General features: G+C 36.3%; 1 protein-coding gene across 1 annotated transcript; it reads left to right on the top strand.

The window, feature by feature from the left end:
* The first annotated feature begins 10,023 nt into the window (after positions 1–10,023).
* muc13a (mucin 13a, cell surface associated) lies at positions 10,024–25,046 on the top strand. The gene is made up of 11 exons (XM_089132655.1): positions 10,024–10,063; positions 11,169–11,228; positions 11,362–11,409; positions 11,531–11,589; positions 11,667–11,722; positions 12,017–12,069; positions 12,268–13,074; positions 15,091–22,730; positions 23,817–23,881; positions 24,172–24,488; positions 24,574–25,046. The coding sequence occupies exons 1-11, from the start codon at positions 10,024–10,026 to the stop codon at positions 24,681–24,683; spliced, it is 9,255 nt and encodes a 3,084-aa protein (XP_088988781.1). The 3' UTR covers positions 24,684–25,046.
* The last annotated feature ends 1,647 nt before the right edge of the window (positions 25,047–26,693 follow it).

Genomic DNA, 26,693 nt, shown 5'->3' with positions numbered 1-26,693 from the left:
TCTGAAAGAGAGGTAACTTATACTCAGAGTCAGTTACCATGGTAACTTACTCCGTGAACCTAACCTGGTCGGGAGCAGGTTTTCTTCAGTAAACTCAGAGTTTCTTGCGGTCTCCTCCCCTTTTTTAAAGAGGAAGTGCTGTTAAACACCAACAATAATACTAAAATGTATTTACACATTCTTTAAGGAATAAATATTGTTTGTCCATGGTTTAATTGACTAAATCTGTTTTGTAGCACTTTGCCAAAAAATAAAAGGATTTAAAACGTTTGCTAAACTTTTATTTGATTACCACCGTTTTTGATAATATATTTCTATTAAATCATTAAAAAAATTGGAATAAAAAACATTTAATAGAACTCACTTATTTTTCAAACATAATTTAATAAGTTATTAATGATAAAAAATAAGATGTTAATCTTATTCATAATCAATTATTGAAGTTAGTTGATATGTTTTATTGAACAAATGTTTAATTTATTTAACTGTCATTTTAACTGATGATAATAATAACCGTAATTTAAGAATGCAGTTTATATATTTAATAATTGTTTAATACCATAAACCGTGATATTTTCTGAGATGTTTCTCAACTCTCCCCACATGGGGGAGTCCCCCACCCCACCCCCACAAGTTACTCAGCAACTTTTACTCATGTTTTAAATTAACTACTTTTTACTTGAGTGAATTTTTAGACTGGTATTTTTACTTTAACTTAGGTAAAATTTTATCAAAGTAATAGTAGCCTACTTTAGGTTGAATAACAGTAAGTTTTAATTCTTTCAAATTCACAATATACAATTGCATGAATTATTCTTGAATTGATCAAAGTGTGTAGAGGGAGAAGGTTACATAAAAAATATACCTTTTAAAAATGTATGTTAAATCCACTATTGTTTTATACTTAATTGGTTTATGTAGTAGCCTATTTAATGTAATTGCATCATATTTTATTTTAAATTACAGAAGAATTAAGAGTAATCCCTTTAATTAAATTACAATATTTAGATTACTTGGTAATTAAAAACACCTCTTTTTGTCTGGCGCTGTTGCCATGGTGACTCATAATATCTGTGCTCCATTGATAATGGCTTTTTATAGTTGTGGTGCAAGCGCTTAACTCAGAGTCGGTCAACTCAGAGTTGATTGAACTAACTCATTTCAGCTGTTCTGTAACCGAAAACTCAGAGTTTCCCATCTCAGGGTAAGTCAACTCTGAGTTCAAGCTTTAACTCAGAGTTGGTTGAACCTCCTTATTGAAACGGGCCCCAGGTGTAGTCAGACCAAGTGTTTAAATCCACAAAAGTCAAATCTAAAGAAGCAAACTTAAAATGATCAAACATCTACTGAATCATCAAACACATATTGGTAACTCTCACAGCACCATTGTCATTAGCATTATTATTGGATATAGACCTTATGTAGCCCGCCCCTTTTCAGCGTTGCGCTCGTTGTCTTTTGACTTCGAGGTCTGTATTTTCACAGCGATCTTGCAGGTATGAATGAAATGGTCGTAAAAAAATTCCTGCTCGACATTTGTTAAGACATCTGCTTTACAATGCTTATGATAAACATTACAATGTTAACTCTACAATAAGTAAATCCACTTCATACTCCTCGACAGCGATGCCATCGAAATATACAGAGCGACCGCGAAACCGGAAGTTCAAAGACAATATTTTAAAGATGATGGCGCCCACATTTCTCTGGTGCATAAGGTCTATAGCTAGCTATATATTTTTGAGCACAGTATAAACATTGTTACAATAAAAAATGTTTTAACTTTATTTTTATACTGTATTTACAAATGAGGAAATCCTCCTCATACTACTGAATGTGGTCGAGCAACACGCACACAAAGAAAATGAAAGGGTATTCAAATGAAAATGAAAGTTTTGGCATTTTAAAAGTGCACGTCTGTCAATGATTTTTGGGAATTTGGATAAAACAGGTTTTAATTAGTTAAATTACAAAATCTGATATATATTATTATCTGATATATATTATTATACCGGTGCAACCTACTCATTTTTATTTTTATTTCATAAAATAGGCAATTTTTTTTCAGTTATTACTTTGTTTTTGTGTTACCTTCAGACACATACACACAAAAAAGCTAATTAATTTTTATTTATTTGGTCAAATATGTATTTAGAGTTTTTAAATCATTATCTGGCATTCTTAGTACACATAGCTGTTAAATGTTGAATATTCACTTTTGTTCGTTTTTTTATACTGTTTCAGGAGTACCCCTTTAAAAGATATAACAAATATAAAAGTAATGTTTTTTTATTTAACAAACATATTTCTTTGTATTAAAAAGAGACTATTACTTTAATAACTCAACAGCACTTGACTTTAGCACTGACGGTGGTGACAGTGGCCTCATTACAACATACAATTCCAACATTGATTCCTTTCAAGTCAATGGCTTCTTGCTTAACCACTTTATGTAACTATTTGCTTGTGTTCGTGTCACTGTTCATGGATATGCTCACTCTCACTCACACTATATTGCTTATAGCATGCAATGTATTTAATAAGTATTAGATAAGAATATTAAGGTTAATGAGGTTAATGAAACTTTACAGGTCATATTGGTATTTTTTTGTGATCAACAATTTTATTCTAGCCAACGTTAAGGACCATTTGGAGGTTTTTGTCACCACCATCAGACAAAACCTGAGGGTATAGTGACGTCTGACGGTGCTGACAAAAACCTACTCTTTCACAGGCTTGAGTTATTCACATTAGCCATCTTGTTTGCCCTCTTGCAGACCTCTTCTTAAAAAGTATACATTTATGTCATAATCTTATCTAATATTTTTTATACAAAAGAGATGGTGTTGACATGTTATGGTTGTGACAGTAGAAGTGTCCAAATATGAACAAGTTTAAGAGAAAATAGCAAAATTGTGGGAGGTTGAGTGCTTTTAATAAATATCTGACGGTGACGGCGAATATGTCGGACACATTTTGAGCAACCACAAAATAATTGTAACTATTGTTCAAAAACTCCCTGTTTGTAGTTAATACATATTACAATGTACTCTTCCATGTGGTAAAGATAATATTCAATTCAATTATTATTTAGTTTTTTTTTAATCAAGTTGAAATGATTATCTCTTATCCAAGGCCAACTGATAGGCAAAAAAAGTAATAAACCTATAAAAGAATTTCAGCCCATTCTCACCCCAAGGCGTCACCTAACTGACCCTAACCCTACCCCTACCACAGACCTAAACCTACCTGCGTCATCATAAGCGATCATGACGCGATCCTACGGCGTCATCTGACTGACGCTAAAGAGCGCCTAAAGCGTAAAATATTGAAGCATGGTCAAAGTTGATGCTTTGGGGTGAGAATGCGTTGTACATTTGTACAAAGGACCCCCTGATTATAAGCTTGATTCTTTTAATTTATGAAAATGTTTTTAATTTCCAACAGAATTATCATATTTTTGCCAAAGTTTTAAGAATCAGTGCTATATATATTTATTTAATGCATGTGTCAGGGAACAAACAACAACATTACAAGAAAATATTTCCATAATGTTTCCTAATAAATTGCATTCAGCTGAACTATATTACCAATTTTGGTATCTATAGACTTTACAGACAAATCACACCAGTTTTCAGTTCAAACATTCAAATCCATGAACATCCTAGTCACACAATTTCTGTTTTTTTAGGTTTGAGATATTGACCGGATTGAATGTCATGGCATTGCAAGACTGGATAAACTAGATGAACGTGAAAGAGAGACTCTCTGAGAAATCAAAGGAAATTAACATTTGAATTCACTCATCACCATTCGAGACGCAAAGTCTCACCTATACAGAATACATCTCTTCCCCCACTCTCCCTCTTTCATGCTGAGATCACATGCAATCCCCCCCCAAAAAAATCTATATGGTTTAATGTGAATAATTGCTGTATTATACACACTGTAAAAAATTTGGAGTAGGATTTACTTGAAAAAACCTTGCTAAACGATCTCACTCAGAAAATGCTAGTAAATTTACAAAGATTTGCCAAGTAAAAACCTAAACATATTTATCAGTATAGCTTTAATTAGAAATCTTTAAGTTAAATTTACTTGGAATGTGGAATTATCAAAAAAGTTGAGTAATTTTACTTAATTTTATTGAGTTGATATTACACTTTCATTTATACTCGCTTGAAATAAGTACTGATATGGAATTTGCTTAGTTTTTAAAATTCTTGCCTGAACTAACTTTTTCAAGTAAATTACATTGGGTTTTTTCACTAGTATTTACTTAACCAAAAATCATTTTTTACAGTGCATGTTTGGTATCATTTGAAATTTCTAGTGCGACAGGTACAAATGTCTCGTTCCTAAAGAGGTAAACCAAATAAGTTATTAAGAGTATTTTAAGGGAAAACTTGTACACAAAGGAGGGTGTGTCTTCTAGGCAAATGGTATTCTGCTCCCAATTTAGGTGTAAAATCGGAATGCAAATTCCCATACACAGAAACTCCCAAGTTTTTTAATGAAATCCGACAAGAGGCTCGGGGCAATTCTATAACTCAGACCAGCCCGTGATGTGAAGTGTATGCAAAACACTTATGAATTTTATAATGTCAAGGTTCACATTTTCTCTCTTTATTGATCTCTTTACTGATTATGAAATTGGCACAGTACAGTTACCTGACATAATAAATTGTAAACATTTTAATTTTGACATTATTTTTACTAAAAGCGTTAAAAAGAACATAGTCAAACATTCACTCACATTTCATGATGCATATTAAAACCTTTTGAGGTCATACAATAAAAAAACAACAACTCTTTTACAGGTTTATTTATTGAATCTTGGACATTTATCTCAAGAACAAAGTAGGCCATGCCATAGACATTCAGGCATGTTTAGGCATGATATTCTTTTGTTAAACAGGTACAGAAGCTGTAATTTAAATACAGCAAAACACACACAAATGCAGAAAAACCACAATCCGCTCTTGGTAGGGCTAATTTATGTTGACAAGAAAATTGATATCAAAGGTTGATATGATTTTTTAAATGTTTTTAAAAGATGTCCCTTCTGCTCACTAAGGTTGGATTCATTCCATCCAAAATACAGCAAAATTGTGTTAATATTTTTATAATTTAAAATAATTGTTTTCTATTTGAATATATTTTAAAATGCATTCCTGTGATCAAAGCTGCATGTTCAGCATTACTCCAGTCTTCAGGGTCACATGATCCTTCAGAAATCATTCAAATATGCTGATTTGGTACACAATAAACATTTATTATTAATAATATTATTATTATTAACAATGTTGAAAAGAGTTATATGGATATATTATTTAGCAAGGATGGGCTCAATGCACGGCAGTATTTCCGGTGAAGGTCTAAGGATTCTGGATTACTTCAGCCGATCGTAGAGTCCAATGCAATACCGAGAATTTATATTGGTTTTTATACTCCATGGTTAAGAAACATTAGTCACAAAAACAGACAAAACAGACACCCCTTGTTATATGCTTCTTTTTAAAATGATATTAAATACACATAACTATATAAAAAATTACATCTAAACGTTTGAACGTTTTGTTTCAAAGACGGGAGGACAGTACATTTTAAAGACTCTGTCATAATCTACTTACACTTTCTAAGTGATCTTATGAATGAATGACAACTCTTAAATAACTGGTTTGCAAATAATGCTATTTCATTTAGAAATTATCGTGGATCGACTTATCGAGAATATTTTCTAAGATGGCTACAGAAAGTGTACTGTCTTTATAAAGTATCTTCTTATCAAACGTTTTTCACACTTACAAAGTTCTCAATGCTTATGGACCCTCATTGTGTTGCTGTGTTAGTGTGGGGCTATTTTGAGCCTTGTTAGTGGTATAAACTAGCGATTTCTTTTTACTTAGTAAGTGCCCCCAGTACTAGCATTATAAACAGTTTTTAGAGATAAAACTCTTTACATTCGATTATCATGAAAACAAATCTCAGAAAACGATTAACTAGGTACCGATGTTTTATTAGACCAAAGGTTCATTTTCCACCGGAGTTCTCCTTTAAGAAATGTGCCTGAAAGAGGACATGTGTCTATATTGACTCTTCAAGGATCACAGATGGAGAATTGCAGAGATTAGGTAGTTTGTGAAGATCAAAAGGATAAACAACACAGATTTATGTTCACTGCCTTCTTTGACCATATTTACCAAGGTTACCAAAAATTTGACTATACATCGCACAGAGGCAGATAAATTCAACAATAAAAGTATGTTTAGATGAAAAATTATGGGTTGTAAATTATTATGGGTTGTGTTGATATGTTATTATTTTTAAATGACTATTGTAAAACAGAGATATACAAAATTCTCTCCTCCTCAGATAGTTATTTTAGAGTCTTCAAAAACAGGTTTTGCATGTTTTGTAGCTCGTTGATTGGGAAAGAGAACACTGGAATTTGTTTTTGAAGGAAATAATAATACTTAGAAATCATATTTATTTAAAGAACTGATGGGTTGAACTTGCTCATGGGAAATGAAGACATACAGCATGCTGATCTATTTACGAATGATTTTACACATTTATCTGACCTCAGATCAGTTCCAATATGTATATAGATGTGATTTTAATACACAGGAGGGCAGTTTATATGAGAATGATTTAACTCAAATTTTTAATAATAATTGTTGGATGAACCTGCAAAGAGTTGTTCGCATTAGCTCATGTTTAAGTGTAATCTTTGATTAGGTTGACTGCATGAATTAAACTGTGATTTTTTGCTGAACCAACCCTACAATCCAGTCATTTACACTTATTTCGATTTTTTTTTTTTTTTTTTTACAGTGCAAATAGCAATATAGTCATAATCAAATGTACTAATGTTAACAAATGTATCATGTTGTAACGTGTTGCTGAAATATTGTTTTTCTTTAAATGTCAGATCAGTTATCGTGACATGCAGCGTCATCTATTATTTATGTTAAAGACGTCAGGTGAGATTGTTGCTGCATAGTGTGAGTCTAAGACTTGAGCGTTCTGCACCAAGAAACAAAATATTGACTGAATTGAAAATATGATTTTTTATTATTATTATTATTCATTAAGCATATTAAAAGGCATTGTCGGCAGTCTGTTTACGTAATGATTGTACAAACAATGACAGTGAAACTATCGGTTGCTTATGTGTGGGTGATCTATATTTATATTTCAATGGTATTTCACAGTAAATTTGTTTTTTGAACCATTGATTGTGCAACTTTCCGAGTCGTTTGGTTCATTCATGGAACGAAACGAACAAATTGACTCGGAAAAAGATTTGTTCATTTTGATGAACGAGTTCGAACAGGAGAGTCACGAACATGCATCACAGAACAGAGCAAGGCGAGCATTTGAGCTTATAACTTAAACTTTGTTATTTATTCATTAAATGAGTGATCGTTTTGCTTGATAAGACCCTTATTCACCGCCTGGAATCATTTAAAGCCCTAGCTTTGGACAGTTTGCACTGAAACTGTCTTTTGGACCTTGAACCGTTTGGTTCCCAGTGAAGTGCATTATATGGAGAAAAATCCTGGAATGTTTTCATCAAAAACCTTAATTTCTTTTCGACTGAAGACAAAAAAGACATGGACATCTTGGATGACATGGGGCTGAGTAAATTATCAGCAACAGTTTTTCTAAAAGTAACCTCCTTTAAGTGTCAACTTCAGGCTTGGGTGTCGACTGGAGGTAAACCTCAGTTAGGTAACAGGTGAGTTGGGGGATTTCTACCACATAAGCTTTCTTCAAACAGTTTTGTTCTTTGTTAGACACAATATTAAATCTATCCTCAGACTCAGCAGATTAAAGCAGACTAAGATCAGTCAAAGTCACAGATTTACATCAGTTTGAGGAAGTTACCAAGAATGTGGCGCTATATGACATGCAATGCTGAAATACAGGTTTGCGGTTCAATTCAGAAATGGGCTTGACATTTTGAATAAATGTGCAATGTACTGTTCCACCAGTTAAAGTATAGTAAAGAAAAAATGCAATCCAGAAATAGCATGAAGTGTTTGCACTTTACTGGAAGAAAAGACCGGACTGGTTTAGTCTTTACTCAGAACTGACGGAGGAGGACAAGCTTTGTCTGTAACCCATTTTTTTTAAAATATGATCTGGATTTTATTACTTTTATGGTAACCTAGAGAATTGGTCAAGGGACTAATAATAGGTAAGGATCTCAGGCTGATAAATCATCACACTATATATTTGTTAATTGTGGACACCTTTGAGTTGAGACACTGTAGAATCGGTCCAACAATGAGGATTACTTTATTAGATTTTTTTTAAAAACTGCTATTTTATCAATTGCTAGATCTAACGGATTTTATTATTGTTATTGATCTTTTATTCAGGAAGTAATATAGCCTTGAAATGCTATGTAAATTTCATACATCATTATTATAGTGTATTTTCTGCAAGCATATGGTTTAAAAATATTTGGGGTACTTCTAAAATGTCAAATACATGACATCCTATCAAATTACCACATCTTTTGCAGTCAAAACAAACTGCATCCACATAAGTAGCGTGCATATGATTTAGTGAAGAGTATTGCTGCTTTAGCAAATCGTGCTACATTACTGCTGTTCTCAACATTGTACTTTTGTAAAAGTGGGTTCCCTTTTGAAAGGGAACTTGCACTGTGTCGAATGATGCTAGGGGAACGCCTCGTGCATGACAGGTGTCTGAAATCACGATCAAATCACGGCAATAACATTGACCGGCATTAATGTGAATTATTAACATATGACATGGATATACACTACCGGTCAAAAGTTTTAGATCGGTAAGATTTTTTATGTTTTTAAAACAAGTCTCTTCTGCTCACCAAGGCTGCAATTATTTGATATATACAAAAAAAAAAAAAAAAAAAAACAGTAATATTGTGAAATATTATTACAATTTAAAACAGCGGTTTTCTATGTGAATATATATGAAGTGTAATTTATTCCTGTGATCAAAGCTGAATTTACAGCATCATTACTCCAGTCTTCAGTGTCACATGATCCTACGGAAATTATTTTAATATGATGCTCAAGGAACATTTATGATTATTATCCATGTTGAAAACAGTTTTTTGCATTTTTATTTCAGGTCTTTGAATAGAAACAGAATTGATCTGAAATGGAAAGCTTTTGTAACATGAATCACTACTTTTGTAAAGTTCAAAAGAAATTAGAAAATACTTTTATTCATCAAGGATGAGTTAAATTGATCAAAAGTTACAGTAAAGACATTTATAATGTTAGAAAATATTATATTTTAAATAAATGCGGTTCTTTTGAACTTTCTATTCATCATAGATTTTTTTTTGGGGGGGGGGGGGGGTACATGACTGTTTTCAACATTGAAAATAATAATTAATGTTAAAATCAGCATCTTAGAATGATTTCTGAAGGATCGTGTGACACTGAAAACTGATATGGAATAATGATGTTGAAAATTCAGCTTTCAAATTACATTTTAAAATATTAAAATAGAAAACAGTCATTTTAAATTGTCATAATATTTCACAATATTACTGTTTGTCTTTTTTTTTTTTAATCAAATAAAGCAGCCTTGGTGAGCAGAAGAGACTTCGTTTAAAAACATAAAAAAATCGTACTGATCTAAAACTTTTGACCTAACATGAGCTAATGCGAATAATCTTTTCGTCTGGTTATCACGTAGTAAGCCTCCCTGAAGACAAAGCCCTTGCATGTAGGGACCCTAATTATGCGACCATGTTAGTGTGGGGCTATTTTGAGCTTTGTTAGTGGTATTAACTAGCGATTTCTATTTACTTATTCAATGCCCCCATATACCAGCGTTATAAGCTAAACAGTTTTTAGAGATAAAATTTACATTCGATTATCATGAAAACAAATCCCAGAGAACGGTCGACTCTGTACCAATGTGTTATCAGACCGAGGGTTCATTTTGCGTCAGAGTTGTCGGTGACTCTGGCCCGATGACCAGGCCGTGGCCCTGACTCATGACCCGGGCATGGCAGCCACCTTGGCTGAGGGCTCAGGCGTGACACAAGGTGAGACAAGACCAGGCAAAAACACACTTCAACATAAAAGTCCCGAACTCAGACATTCAACTCGGAACAGAGCAAGAATGCAATTTTCTAAAGCGACCTTGAGTTGGTAGAAAGGTGCTATATATTATTTTCCAACATACACACGATTGCAAATGTGACAACAAACAAAAAGTTAATATTAATTGTCGTACGTTTTAAACACAGGATTGTCAATATTGTCTGCTCTATTTTGCAAATGAAATAATAGTTAACATTAGTTCAAATGAAAGCTGTTGTGCGTCTCCAAAAAACAGCGATGTCAATTCTTTTGCTTCGAACAAATCAGGAACAGTGTCCGAATTCACTCGATTTAAATCACTCCTTCTAGTGAACTATAATAGTGGAATGCAGGGAATGATGAATGCTGAAGTTATAGGCGGTGATTCATGGAATAGGTGAATGGAATCGGGTGGCCACGCTTGTCGCATATAGGTGCTGGGGCTTCATTTATACAAAGCATATACGAGCAGATATGATAATTGAATTGAACTAATATGTTGAAATTGAAATGACGTAAATGCTGAAAATGATTTGCAAATGTCCTTATACCAGGTGATAAATGGAACTGACTTGAATTCTTAAAATTGTAAAAAATTTAAACTGTTCACATGTTCATGGGAAAAATATGCACCGCATACGCACTGCAAATGGAGTGTGAACCAGGTTTTATTATAGAAGAGCCAGATTTTTTCATACAGACAGACAAAGTGCCACATTCTGATATTTAAAAAGCTTATAGGCTGAAATATTCAATTAATTCTTAACCATAGGTTTGTAAAACCAAAAACTATTCTTAGCTCTGACAAAATCGTTGGCTCTGGCCTGGTCCCACCTAAACTCCACTTATACTTAACACTTAACACTTGCAACAATTGAACTAAAAGTCTGTAAAAAGTGAAGAAATCTGGTAATGTCACCAATATCAGTATAAGTCACTGTGGTATAAGTATATATTTTGCTTTCTGACTAATGTAATAATACTGTAGTATATCCAGTGTGCCCCTTGCTAAAAACATTGCCTTGTTTTATTGATGAGTTTGTGCAATATATTTTAATGTCTTTGCAGGAACACGGGGTGATATAAAAAGGACAATGTCCCCCTTAGTGGTTCTATTGATCATTATAGGTAAATATCTACTCAAGCACTCAAGTCAAGTTTTTAATGTTTGTGCAACATATAGCACTTTCGAACATTGTGTTTACATTCATAAACACAGCAAAAAGGGTCAAAATGATGCTAAATATATCTCTTCCATCAGGATTGTTGGGACCAACATGTGAAAATCAAAGAAATGTGTCTGATTCAGGTAAAAACAAATGATTGAGGAAATAACGCCTGTAAAATAAACTTTTTGAATTTGAAAAGAAAAAAGTTTGGCATTATGCATAAAAAGTAAATTTTTTTTTCTTTTTCTCTCACATCATCAGCAGTTTCACATCATACGGCCTCATCAGACCAAATAGTTATTAACAGGAACCAGTTGAATGTAAGGTCATGTCACTGCAGTTTTTCAATATTCATTTAACACATTTTAAATTGCACTACATTTCTTTATTTCTATAGAACAGAGCACTGGAAAATTGGCCTGTGGCTAATCGTACAGATATTAAAATTTTTAGGTAAGTGGGAAAATACCTAATCTAACATATAACATCTTGAATCACCTTGAGAAGCTCGGTGGTCTTGATCATAGCAAATCAGCTTATCTACTGTTTTAGCCCTGAGATCTCTCAAAGTCAGGATACATGAGTAGGAATAAGTATCTGGTTAAGTCTTAAATGGTAATACAGAACAACTGATAATCAGGGGTGGATATAGATAGAGAGTCATTTGAATTTTAAGTTAACATTGTTTGCCTAGACTCGAGACTTTTGTCATGCTCAATACTATATGCTAATAATTTAATCTTTCAGGAAAGGATCACTTGTTATTTCCAGACAATACTGGTACCCCGTTTTAGAAATAGGTAAGGAATCAATATCAGTAATTCCGAAATGTTGTAATTTAATTAATTAATTAAAAATTAAATGAATGTTGTAATTAAAACCTGAGTAAACCAAGATAGTCTCTAAAGTTTCTAAATAATTCAAACAAAGAAAGTTCTCTGTACTTCAATGTGTTCTTTTCATCTGCATCTTTATGTAATACATTTCATTTTTTGCAGCCGTTAAAAAACCAAACCCCACATCCCCTGCATTCACCTTGGCCACAACACCAATAATCTCAAATACAGCACAGTCATTGAACACAGAGTCATTACAAGCTACAACAAGTATGCTGCCCACGTCATCTTTCCCAACAACTGCAGAAACATCCTCTTTAGGGCAACCATCAACAACCAAAACAACAAAATCTACAATTTCAACAGAGCCCCAAACAACTAGCATTCAAGTACATACAAGCAAACAGATGACCTCAAGACAAATATCAGAAACAACAGAGTCACAGATTTCAACACTACCAAAAGAAACCAATCCAACAACAACAATCGTACCAACTGCCAACTCAAGACAGCCAACAACCATGACAAATTCTGCAACATCAGTGCAACAAAAAACTGCCACTGCAAACAATGTACCATCAGACACCTCAAAGCAAATAACAGCCACCACATCAACAGTGTCTGTGTTTCCAGAAACAATCACTCCATCCGCGACACCAGAAACTACCTCAATACAGCTAACAAACAACATAAACACAAGAAATATGGTAGGGACATCAGAGGAAACTTCAAAATCAGTGGGTACTACAACCAGTATCCACACAACAACTGTAATGGATGCCTCAAATGCTCCAGAAGTAACAGGAACTACCATTTCATCTGCAAATCTGCCAGCTACATCAGGATCAGGAGTTAGTTTTGAAAGCTTAAAAACTACAAGTGAAAGAACATTGGGAACTGCAGAACTGGATTCCACCTCAGTGGCACCTGGAACAACAAGGGCAGCAACAACAATTATACCTAAAACAGGTTTGACTAAATGTGTTATGACTATACACTTCTGTGCAAAGGTTATGAAGTCTCTATGGAGGGTTTGTCTCTATTCTCTTAATGAGTAATGGATGTGATTTGGCCTTTACGTGCAATAAACCAATCAGAGTCTTCTCCCATTCCCTTTAAATGCCAGTTGCACTCGCGCCATGCCGTATTCGCTATTTACATGAAGGGATTTCATAGTGGAAAGACTGAGCGCATCTCCAGAGTGCAAACTGATCTGAACTGAGCAGACCATCTACGGGACAAGACGGATTTCACCATATCTTTATGTGCACAATATTAATCTTTTACATTAAAATCCTTTTATGTTAAATATTTGACATGTTTCTGTGCTGCTGCATGTCCCTTTCCATGCGTTTAATAAGCAGAGTGTGATCTTTAAAAAAAAAAAAAATATATATATATATATATATATATATATATATTGCTATTGATAGTGGTCAGTGGCGCAGTCTATTTCAGTTGCCTCAAAATAACAACGCACCTTCGATGCGCCTGAACACACCTTGTTTTCAGACCAGTATGCCCATGGGTACACAGATGGACAAATGCATTTGCTATTTAAAAGGGCACTTGGCAACTCTAGTTATTTCTTTGCTGATTTCCACTTTTGTTGTGGAATGTGTTCTCATCAGCGCCCCCTACAGCTGTGCAGCGTATTTCACAACAACGTCATAAAGAAACTCACTTGCGGCGCCTTCCTCCCGCTTTCTACAGCTGCTCATATGCTTCTGTTATTATCGGAGCCGGCCAACACTATCGTGTGGAGCTGTGTCTACCGAGTGGGTTATACATCAAACACAGTATCATAGAATTATGTCCAATTGCCATAAAGCAGTTTGTGTTTCTCGCTCGTTATCACTTCTCACAAGACTTCTATTTCCAACTTACTGGGACTATGTTGCAAGTTTGGTTTTCCGCCTGGGAATGCTGGGAGCGGGGAAAGCCCCCAACCTCTCCAGAACAGGTTACTGACAAATGATTTCTAAATGGTTTTATTAAGTTGAAATAGTTGCCAAGTGCCCCTTTAAACAATGTGGTGCAGGATGTGAAACACTACCTGCACTAGCAGATAGGCTGAAACTGGAAAAAAAAAAACATTTGAGTCGCACCTTGTGTTGCATTGCATTGCGCCGGGTGTATGATAGGGTCCCTGGTCTTTTTGTTATTTAAATAGCATGTTAGTAATGTGCGCCTATAGGCGGGTGCACAACATGCATAGACTCTGCTTATTACACACACAGGGACATGCAGCAGCACACAAACTAGCCAAATATGAAAAATAAAAGGATTTCAATGTAAAAGATTAATATTGTACACATAAAGATATGGTGGAATCCAGTTTGTCCCGTAGATGATCTGCTTGCACTATTAAACCTTGTGCATGAGCAGATCCGTTTGCTCGCTGCCGAAGAATTTAGTCTTTCCACTTGCAATTTCCGCCATGTAAATAGCAAACCGTCATGGCGTGAACACAACTGGATTTTAAAGGGAATGGGAGATGAAACTCTGATTGGTTTATTGCACGTTGTGCCAAAACACACTCATTGCTAGTTTCCCCATTGTTAAACTAGCAAAAGTGAATTCGGACATGCCTTAAGTGCACTTTAGACTATGCGCTTAGATCGGTAAAATAGGGCCATAAGTATGTTATTCCTTCACTCCTAGTGGCAGAAACTACCCTTAAGACAAAGTCATTAAAATAACTTTTTTTTTTTCAATTTGACCATATAGCAGATAGACATTTTTTTAGGTTTGTCATTTTGGCATTCTTTTTATGACAAGGCAGTTAATAATGAATATGGTGCTGGGAAAAGCTGGCAAAAGCAACATCAAGCAAAGTAATGTTTAAAAGACCATTGATAAAAGAACATTTTAACAACATCATAAAAAGAGTTTATTAATGATTACTACCAAAATTGTTTCACTAAATGATTTGAATGTTATTATTGTACACTGATGTGTTGCTCATTTGCGTTACCTACACAGTACCTACAACAGAGGCAGTGACAATCTTCCCAGTACAATCTGCAATTAAATCTACGACGCAGTCAGCTATAACAGAGGCATCATTACCTCAAGTCACAATGGGACCGTTACCATCGAAAACAGATTCAGTAACACCAAGTGAAACAACAGTGTCTGCATCAGAATCGGTACCGACAACAACACAAATACCAGCATCTAGTGCTCGTTTTACAGCTGCAGAGGCAACAAGTACAACTACTTCATCAACAGGAGCAACATTAACAACTGCACTGGGCACAACCACAGCATCAACCATCAGATATGAATCAGAAGCAACCAAGACTACACTAGCTGAGGGTTCATCTACTGGATTACATTCTATGGCAGTAGATAAAGTGACAACAACAACAGACCTGGCAGAGTCTGTTACTGCAACCAAAGCTTCAACATTGGCACCAGAAACATCTCAAGTCACAACAGAACCTTTACCATCCCAAACAGAAACTACAACATTAATGTCAATAACGCCAGTAACCGTGACTCATCACTCAGAGATCTCCACCACTGTCAAAAGAATGACAGAAAAACCTACAACACACACTGATATGGATTCTACATCAGCAGGACAAACTACATTGAGAGCATCTGGTACAACAGAATCAACACTTACTCCGACTACAGCAGCAACAAAAACTGAGAAATCATCACCTCTAACTGAAGCAGGTGAAGTAAAGACAACAGCAGCAGGAACATCCAGAACTACAAAATCATCTGCAGAAACTCCAACATTGTTAGTCCCAACAACAAGTGCAACTACTGCAGCATCAGCGGGAGTGACATCAGTATTGCCAGCAACTGTGTCAGGGACAACCACAGTATCAACCAAAAGAAATGAACCAGAAATAACCAAGACTACACTAGCTGAGGGTTCATCTACTGGATTACATTCTATAGCAGTAGATAAAGTGACAACAACAACAACCCTGGCAGAGTCTGTTACTGCAACTAAAGCTTCAACATTGGCACCAGAAACATCTCAAGTCACAACAGAACCTTTACCATCCCAAACAGAAACTACAAAGTTGATGTCGATGAAGCCAGAAACAGAGGTCTTCACCCCTGTCAAAAGGTTGACAGAAAAACCTACAACACACACTGATATGGATTCTTCATCAGCAGGACAAACTACATTGAGAGCATCTGGTACAACAGAATTAACACTTACTCCGACTACAGTGACACCAATAACAGAGGGATCATCACCCGAAGCAGGTGAAGTAAAGACAACAGCAGCAGGAACATCCAAAACTACAGAAACATCTGCAGAAACTCCAACATTGTTAGTCCCAACAACAAGCACAACTACTGCAGCATCAGCAGGAGTGGCATCAGTATTGCCAGCAACTTTATCAGGGACAACCACAGCATCAACCATCATATATGAATCAGAAGCAACCAAGACTACACAAGCTGAGGGTTCATCTACTGGATTACATTCTATAGCAGTAGATAAAGTGACAACAACAACAACAGCCCTGGCAGAGTCTGTTACTGCAACTAAAGCTTCAACATTGGCACCAGAAACATCTCAAGTCACAACAGAACCTTTACCATCCCAAACAGAAACTACAAAGTTGATGTCGATGAAGCCAGTAACCGTGACTCACAACTCAGAGATCTCCACCACTGTCAAAAGAATGACAGAAAAACCTACAACACACACTGATATGGATTCTACATCAGCAGGACAAACTACATTGAGAGCATCTGGTACAACAGAATCAACACTTACTCCGACTACAGCAGCACCAAAAACAGAGAAATCATCACCTCTAACTGAAGCAGGTGAAGTAAAGACAACAGCAGCAGGAACATCCAGAACTACAAAATCATCTGCAGAAACTCCAACATTGTTAGTCCCAACAACAAGTACAACTACTGCAGCATCAGCAGGAGTGACATCAGTATTGCCAGCAACTGTATCAGGGACAACCACAGTATCAACCAAAAGAAAAGAACCAGAAATAACCAAGACTACACTAGCTGAGGGTTCATCTACTGGATTACATTCTATAGCAGTAGATAAAGTGACAACAACAACAGCCCTGGCAGAGTCTGTTACTGCAACCAAAGCTTCACCATTGACACCAGAAACATCTCAAGTCACAACAGAACCTTTACCATCCCAAACAGAAACTACAAAGTTGATGTCGATGAAGCCAGAAACAGAGGTCTTCACCCCTGTCAAAAGGTTGACAGAAAAACCTACAACACACACTGATATGGATTCTTCATCAGCAGGACAAACTACATTGAGAGCATCTGGTACAACAGAATTAACACTTACTCCGACTACAGTGACACCAATAACAGAGGGATCATCACCCGAAGCAGGTGAAGTAAAGACAACAGCAGCAGGAACATCCAAAACTACAGAAACATCTGCAGAAACTCCAACATTGTTAGTCCCAACAACAAGCACAACTACTGCAGCATCAGCAGGAGTGGCATCAGTATTGCCAGCAACTTTATCAGGGACAACCACAGCATCAACCATCATATATGAATCAGAAGCAACCAAGACTACACAAGCTGAGGGTTCATCTACTGGATTACATTCTATAGCAGTAGATAAAGTGACAACAACAACAACAGCCCTGGCAGAGTCTGTTACTGCAACTAAAGCTTCAACATTGGCACCAGAAACATCTCAAGTCACAACAGAACCTTTACCATCCCAAACAGAAACTACAAAGTTGATGTCGATGAAGCCAGTAACCGTGACTCACAACTCAGAGATCTCCACCACTGTCAAAAGAATGACAGAAAAACCTACAACACACACTGATATGGATTCTACATCAGCAGGACAAACTACATTGAGAGCATCTGGTACAACAGAATCAACACTTACTCCGACTACAGCAGCACCAAAAACAGAGAAATCATCACCTCTAACTGAAGCAGGTGAAGTAAAGACAACAGCAGCAGGAACATCCAGAACTACAAAATCATCTGCAGAAACTCCAACATTGTTAGTCCCAACAACAAGTACAACTACTGCAGCATCAGCAGGAGTGACATCAGTATTGCCAGCAACTGTATCAGGGACAACCACAGTATCAACCAAAAGAAAAGAACCAGAAATAACCAAGACTACACTAGCTGAGGGTTCATCTACTGGATTACATTCTATAGCAGTAGATAAAGTGACAACAACAACAGCCCTGGCAGAGTCTGTTACTGCAACCAAAGCTTCACCATTGACACCAGAAACATCTCAAGTCACAACAGAACCTTTACCATCCCAAACAGAAACTACAAAGTTCATGTCGATGAAGCCAGTAACCGTGACTCATAACTCAGAGATCTCCACCACTGTCAAAAGAATGACAGAAAAACCTACAACACACACTGATATGGATTCTACATCAGCAGGACAAACTACATTGAGAGCATCTGGTACAACAGAATCAACACTTACTCCGACTACAGCAGCAACAAAAACTGAGAAATCATCACCTCTAACTGAAGCAGGTGAAGTAAAGACAACAGCAGCAGGAACATCCAAAACTACAGAAACATCTGCAGAAACTCCAACATTGTTAGTCCCAACAACAAGCACAACTACTGCAGCATCAGCAGGAGTGGCATCAGTATTGCCAGCAACTGTATCAGGGACAACCACAGTATCAACCAAAAGAAAAGAACCAGAAATAACCAAGACTACACTAGCTGAGGGTTCATCTACTGGATTACATTCTATAGCAGTAGATAAAGTGACAACAACAACAGCCCTGGCAGAGTCTGTTACTGCAACCAAAGCTTCACCATTGACACCAGAAACATCTCAAGTCACAACAGAACCTTTACCATCCCAAACAGAAACTACAAAGTTCATGTCGATGAAGCCAGTAACCGTGACTCATAACTCAGAGATCTCCACCACTGTCAAAAGAATGACAGAAAAACCTACAACACACACTGATATGGATTCTACATCAGCAGGACAAACTACATTGAGAGCATCTGGTACAATAGAATCAACACTTACTCCGACTACAGCAGCAACAAAAACAGAGAAATCATCACCTCTAACTGAAGCAGGTGAAGTAAAGACAACAGCAGCAGGAACATCCAAAACTACAGAAACATCTGCAGAAACTCCAACATTGTTAGTCCCAACAACAAGCACAACTACTGCAGCATCAGCAGGAGTGGCATCAGTATTGCCAGCAACTGTATCAGGGACAACCACAGCATCAACCATCAGATATGAATCAGAAATAACCAAGACTACACTAGCTGAGGGTTCATCTACTGGATTACATTCTATAGCAGTAGATAAAGTGACAACAACAACAGCCCTGGCAGAGTCTGTTACTGCAACCAAAGCTTCAACATTGGCACCAGAAACATCTCAAGTCACAACAGAACCTTTACCATCCCAAACAGAAACTACAAAGTTGATGTCGATGAAGCCAGTAGCCGTGACTCACAACTCAGAGGTCTCCACCACTGTCAAAAGAATGACAGAAAAACCTACAACACACACTGATATGGATTCTACATCAGCAGGACAAACTACATTGAGAGCCTCTGGTACAATAGAATCAACACTTACTCCGACTACAGCAGCAACAAAAACAGAGAAATCATCACCTCTAACTGAAGCAGGTGAAGTAAAGACAACAGCAGCAGGAACATCCAAAACTACAGAAACATCTGCAGAAACTCCAACATTGTTAGTCCCAACAACAAGCACAACTACTGCAGCATCAGCAGGAGTGACATCAGTATTGCCAGCAACTGTATCAGGGACAACCACAGCATCAACCATCAGATATGAATCAGAAATAACCAAGACTACACTAGCTGAGGGTTCATCTACTGGATTACATTCTATAGCAGTAGATAAAGTGACAACAACAACAGCCCTGGCAGAGTCTGTTACTGCAACCAAAGCTTCAACATTGGCACCAGAAACATCTCAAGTCACAACAGAACCTTTACCATCCCAAACAGAAACTACAAAGTTGATGTCGATGAAGCCAGTAGCCGTGACTCACAACTCAGAGGTCTCCACCACTGTCAAAAGAATGACAGAAAAACCTACAACACACACTGATATGGATTCTACATCAGCAGGACAAACTACATTGAGAGCCTCTGGTACAATAGAATCAACACTTACTCCGACTACAGCAGCAACAAAAACAGAGAAATCATCACCTCTAACTGAAGCAGGTGAAGTAAAGACAACAGCAGCAGGAACATCCAAAACTACAGAAACATCTGCAGAAACTCCAACATTGTTAGTCCCAACAACAAGCACAACTACTGCAGCATCAGCAGGAGTGACATCAGTATTGCCAGCAACTGTATCAGGGACAACCACAGCATCAACCATCAGATATGAATCAGAAATAACCAAGACTACACTAGCTGAGGGTTCATCTACTGGATCACATTCTATAGCAGTAGATAAAGTGACAACAACAACAGCCCTGACAGAGTCTGTTACTGCAACCAAAGCTTCAACATTGGCACCAGAAACATCTCAAGTCACAACAGAACCTTTACCATCCCAAACAGAAACTACAAAGTTGATGTCGATGAAGCCAGTAACCGTAACTCACAACTCAGAGGTCTCCACCACTGTCAAAAGAATGACAGAAAAACCTACAACACACACTGATATGGATTCTACATCAGCAGGACAAACTACATTGAGAGCATCTGGTACAACAGAATCAACACTTACTCCGACTACAGCAGCAACAAAAACTGAGAAATCATCACCTCTAACTGAAGCAGGTGAAGTAAAGACAACAGCAGCAGGAACATCCAGAACTACAAAATCACCTGCAGAAACTCCAACATTGTTAGTCCCAACAACAAGTACAACTACTGCAGCATCAGCAGGAGTGACATCAGTATTGCCAGCAACTGTGTCAGGGACAACCACAGTATCAACCAAAAGAAATGAACCAGAAATAACCAAGACTACACTAGCTGAGGGTTCATCTACTGGATTACATTCTATAGCAGTAGATAAAGTGACAACAACAACAACCCTGGCAGAGTCTGTTACTGCAACCAAAGCTTCACCATTGACACCAGAAACATCTCAAGTCACAACAGAACCTTTACCATCCCAAACAGAAACTACAAAGTTCATGTCGATGAAGCCAGTAACCGTGACTCATAACTCAGAGATCTCCACCACTGTCAAAAGGTTGACAGAAAAACCTACAACACAACCTGATATGGATTCTACATCAGCAGGACAAACTACATTGAGAGCATCTGGTACAACAGAATCAACACTTACTCCGACTACAGCAGCAACAAAAACAGAGGGATCATCACCCGAAGCAGGTGAAGTAAAAACAACAGCAGCAGGAACATCCAAAACTACAGAAACATCTGCAGAAACTCCAACATTGTTAGTCCCAACAACAAGCACAACTACTGCAGCATCAGCAGGAGTGACATCAGTATTGCCAGCAACTGTATCAGGGACAACCACAGCATCAACCATCAGATATGAATCAGAAATAACCAAGACTACACTAGCTGAGGGTTCATCTACTGGATTACATTCTATAGCAGTAGATAAAGTGACAACAACAACAGCCCTGGCAGAGTCTGTTACTGCAACCAAAGCTTCACCATTGACACCAGAAACATCTCAAGTCACAACAGAACCTTTACCATCCCAAACAGAAACTACAAAGTTCATGTCGATGAAGCCAGTAACCGTGACTCATAACTCAGAGGTCTCCACCACTGTCAAAAGAATGACAGAAAAACCTACAACACACACTGATATGGATTCTACATCAGAAGGACAAACTACATTGAGAGCATCTGGTACAACAGAATCAACACTTACTCCGACTACAGCAGCAACAAAAACTGAGAAATCATCACCTCTAACTGAAGCAGGTGAAGTAAAGACAACAGCAGCAGGAACATCCAGAACTACAAAATCATCTGCAGAAACTCCAACATTGTTAGTCCCAACAACAAGCACAACTACTGCAGCATCAGCAGGAGTGACATCAGTATTGCCAGCAACTGTGTCAGGGACAACCACAGCATCAACCAATAGAAATGAATCAGAAATAACCAAGACTACACTAGCTGAGGGTTCATCTACTGGATTACATTCTATAGCAGTAGATAAAGTGACAACAACAACAGCCCTGGCAGAGTCTGTTACTGCAACCAAAGCTTCACCATTGACACCAGAAACATCTCAAGTCACAACAGAACCTTTACCATCCCAAACAGAAACTACAAAGTTCATGTCGATGAAGCCAGTAACAGTGTCTAACACCTCAGAGGTCTCCACCACTGTCAAAAGCGTGACACCAGAAACTGCAAAACAAGCTGATATGAATTCTTCATCAGGAGGACAAACCACATTGAGAGCATCTGTTACAACACTTGCTCCGACTACAGCAGCAACAAAAACAGAGGGATCAACAATTACTCCTGCTACAGTGGCCCCAGTAACCACAAATACGGATCCCCCTTTACTTGATGAAAGAAGCATAGGGTTAAGATTCAGTCTAAATGAAATTTTCCAAGAAATATATAGCAACAGATCATCCGTTGCTTTCTTGATATTGGCAACCAGAGTGGTAACTGAGGCAAGTATAATTTGTTTCATACATTTAAGAACATAAATGCCATTTACTTATAAGAAGACATTATTGATTGATGATTATCAATTTAAGCTTGTAGATGTTCACATCTTTTTATCATTCAAAGTCCCTTAAGACTAGTGCATACTACATAAGCTTTTACATTTAAGTCTGCAACTAGTCTGTGACAAAGAACCAGGGATCATTGCCATAACCATCACTCTCAAAAAAATGAATTCTAGTCACCGAGATGAGACCACCACAGAGCACCCAAATAGATTTGTTAAATGAACTGAATTAAATTGAGAATAACCTCTACACACAATTAATTTAGGTTTGTAGAACAAAACAAGAACAAGCAATAGCAATATTAGCACTAACAATTGACATTTTAAACCAGAAAAAAAAAAAAAAAAAGATGTGAGTGGCCATAAATAAAATTAAAAGAAAAAATAAGCCACAAAGGTTCTGGGTCTCCCCAACCTGGTAACTTGGTTCCCAAACAGAAGTTCACAATCATAATGGGTCACGTTTTAGATTAGGGCCCAATTCTCTTAACTTAACTAATTATGACTGTTGCCTCAATAAACTCATAATTACTGCTTATAAATACGTAGTTAGTATGGTAGTTGTTACGTTTAGATATTGGGTGGGATTAAAGGATGTCGGTCATGCAGAATAAGGCATTAATGTGTATGTTTTAAGTACTAATAAACAGCCAATATCCTAATATGCATGCTAATAAGCAACTTAATGTTGAGAATCAGACTACTCACAAGTCAGTATAGCGGGCTGTAAATTAAAGTGGTGCTTGCTACCCCTTTATTACCGAAAACTTAACATATTGTTCCCTTACACGGAATTACATATAATTACAGAAACGTACACCGTAATTCCAGTGTACACAGTTGTTTGTGGGTCGTAAAATAAAGTGTTACCCTTAAATTATATATTAATTTTACAGCGTTTTGTAATGTTTATATATATATATATATATATATATATATATATATATATATGAAAATGGTAAAAGATACATGTCAAATTGTACTCTATTTATAATAAAATGACGTTATTTTTCATCGCATGCAGATAAACTCAGTTTACGAGGCAAGTAATCTCAGAGGATACAGGCGATCCAGAGTCGAATCCTTCACGTATGACACCTCTGTCTTTCACATTCATCATAAAGATTACAATAATCAGAGCACAGCTGCTACATGGGTGGTTATAATAATGCTCTTTCTTTCTTTCTTTCTTTCTTTCTTTCTTTCTTTCTTTCTTTCTTTCTTTCTTTCTTTCTTTCTTTCTTTCTTTCTTTCTTTCTTTCTTCTTTTTCTTTCTTTCTTTCTTTCTTTCTTTCTTTCTTTCTTTCTTTCTTTCTTTCTTTCTTTCTTTCTTTCTTTCTTTCTTTCTTTCTTTCTTTCTTTTTCTTTCTTTCTTGCAGGAGGGGCTCGATTAAAGTGGAGATGTCTCTTATTTTTGTAAACTCTTCTATGGTCCCAAGCCCAGTTGAGGTAGAATCTGTTCTTTATGGAAATGCTGTAAATGGGAGCATACTTCTGAACATCACACTGGATACGATCAAAGCAGGCGAGTGTATACAAGTATTATACACAAATGAGCATAAGGGTAAAACCTTTCAAATAAAGTTTAATGTGCTCTGCACATTTTATATTACAGAGGAAATAGTTACTTCTAACACACCTTTCCCAAATGCAACCATACAAACTACTACCATGGGATCCACAGCAAGCACAGACGGTATCGAATACAATTTTTCAAGTATTTTATTTAATACTTTTAAATACATAATATACACTACATTCTGTACTTCTTACCTTTTCAGAGAACACAAACACCACTTCTGGTGCCTTTTCACAGATGGTATGCTGTTCACTAATGTCTATATCTCCAGCCATCGTGGTTTTATTAGCCCAGACTGTGATGTTTTTTTAATTGTATAATGTACTGTAAAGTAAAAAAAAACAAAAACAAACATAAAACACTGTAGAAAGACACTATGTTTAATAATATTTAAGCTGATTTTATTTGAACTAGACAATTGTTGACTATTATATTAGGCACAGATTGTACTGCATACAAGTTTTAGGACCCTATACTAATAATCTAATTATTTATTAAATTATTCTCCCCACCTGCAGATCACAAGTTACCATTTGATAATATATTAATATTAACAGCATAACTTCACAATAAGGTCTAATTTGTTAACATTAGTTATTGCAATGACTAACATTAGCCTATATTTTTACAGCATTTATTGATGTTAGATAACGAAGAGTTTCTTGTTTATGTTAGTTCACTAAAGTTAATATGCAACTTTTGACCTTCAAAATCGAAATGTTGAGATTAACATTAGCTAAGATTAATAAATGTTAATGTTCTAATGTTTTTAAGAAATGTTAACAAATGAAACCTTATTGTGAAGCGATATCATATTGACTAAACAATCAATAGAAGTCATCAGGGATTTGTGCAATTAAATAGTTTGTCAAAAACGTTTATTTTGTTGGTTTTAGATAATAATGTGCTTCACGTTATTCTTTTTGAATACTGATATGTGTTGTTAACGTTATGGTTGATATTTCATATAAGCCTACTATATTTTGAGTATTGTATCTGTATTTATCTTTGTTATTAAAGTTGTGGCATTCTGACATGTATCTTGTTTTGTCTTTGGATTGTGCTAGCATTAATTAAAATATGGGTCTATTCAGGTTTAAATAGTTGTAAATCTTTGTAAATATATATAAAAGATTTACAGGACGGTAAATGTCCTGTTTTAATGTATTTGTTATACAATATTGTGGGTGATCTGATGTTTTTTTAACCCTATGGTACGAAATATGATATCAGTCAGAAAAAATAAATAAAAATTTGCATTTTTTCGTGTTTAAAATTGGACACTATAAAAATATCAATAAACATGATCATTATTTTTAAATGTATTTATTAATTAAAAGTTTTTCACCTCAAGGCAATTTTGTACCACAATGGACAAATTGAAACATTTAACATTTTCATGAAGAAAAAAATTCAAGATTGATTGAAAAAAATCAATTTATGGAACTAAACACTTGAACAAACATATTTATCAAGTTTTTAATGAATTACACATTTCATATTTAATAAAAAGTAACATTTATTCTCCAGCTGTTGCCCTCAGGCAACATTGTTCCATTGTGGAACGCAAGTACTAAAAAACCATCATGAAATTATCATATCAAAACATTTTTTGTATTTGTATATTCAAACATTTATTTAAAACATCAATCTCAAAACATTATTTATTGCAGTTGTAATTGCAGTGCACATTATTTAATTTGATGGGTAACAGCCCTATAATGTCTTATCATTATAATTGAATTTATTGACCAAAGGTAAGAATTTGACATGAAAGATGATGCATACATTAATAAGGGAATACAAATTTCCTTTTTTATCATCAAATCATAAAAAAAACAGGGTTGTCCGTGTTTGAAAACGCCCCGTTCCATGAATCCAATATTTGTCCGATTACCCACTATAGTGGACAAATGTCCCGTTGACCCCCCTGATCACTCCCAAGCCACACGCCCCCGTCCCACGAACCCACAATTTGTCCGATTGCCCACTATAGCGGCCAAATGTTCTGTCAATCCCTGCTAACCATTCACAAGCCACACGCCTCCGTCCCACGAACCCACAATTTGTCCGATTGCCCACTATAGTGGACAAATGTTCCGTCAATCCCTGCTGACCACTCCCAAGCCACACGCCCCCGTCCCATGACCCACTATTTGTCCCATTGCCCACTATAGTGGCCAAATGTCCCGTCAACCCCCGTTGACCATTCACAAGCACCGCCCCGTCCCACGAACCCACTATTTGCCCCATTACCCACTATAGTGGCCTAATGTCCCATTGACCCCCACACACCCCTGTCCCATGAACCCACTATTTGTC

The sequence above is a fragment of the Pimephales promelas genome, chromosome 6, assembly GCF_988280905.1.
Source record: "Pimephales promelas chromosome 6, fPimPro1.hap1.1, whole genome shotgun sequence".
Classification (NCBI taxonomy): Eukaryota; Metazoa; Chordata; class Actinopteri; order Cypriniformes; family Leuciscidae; genus Pimephales; species Pimephales promelas.
Note: the sequence above shows the minus strand (reverse complement) of the source record. Positions and strands in the feature narration are given on the sequence as shown.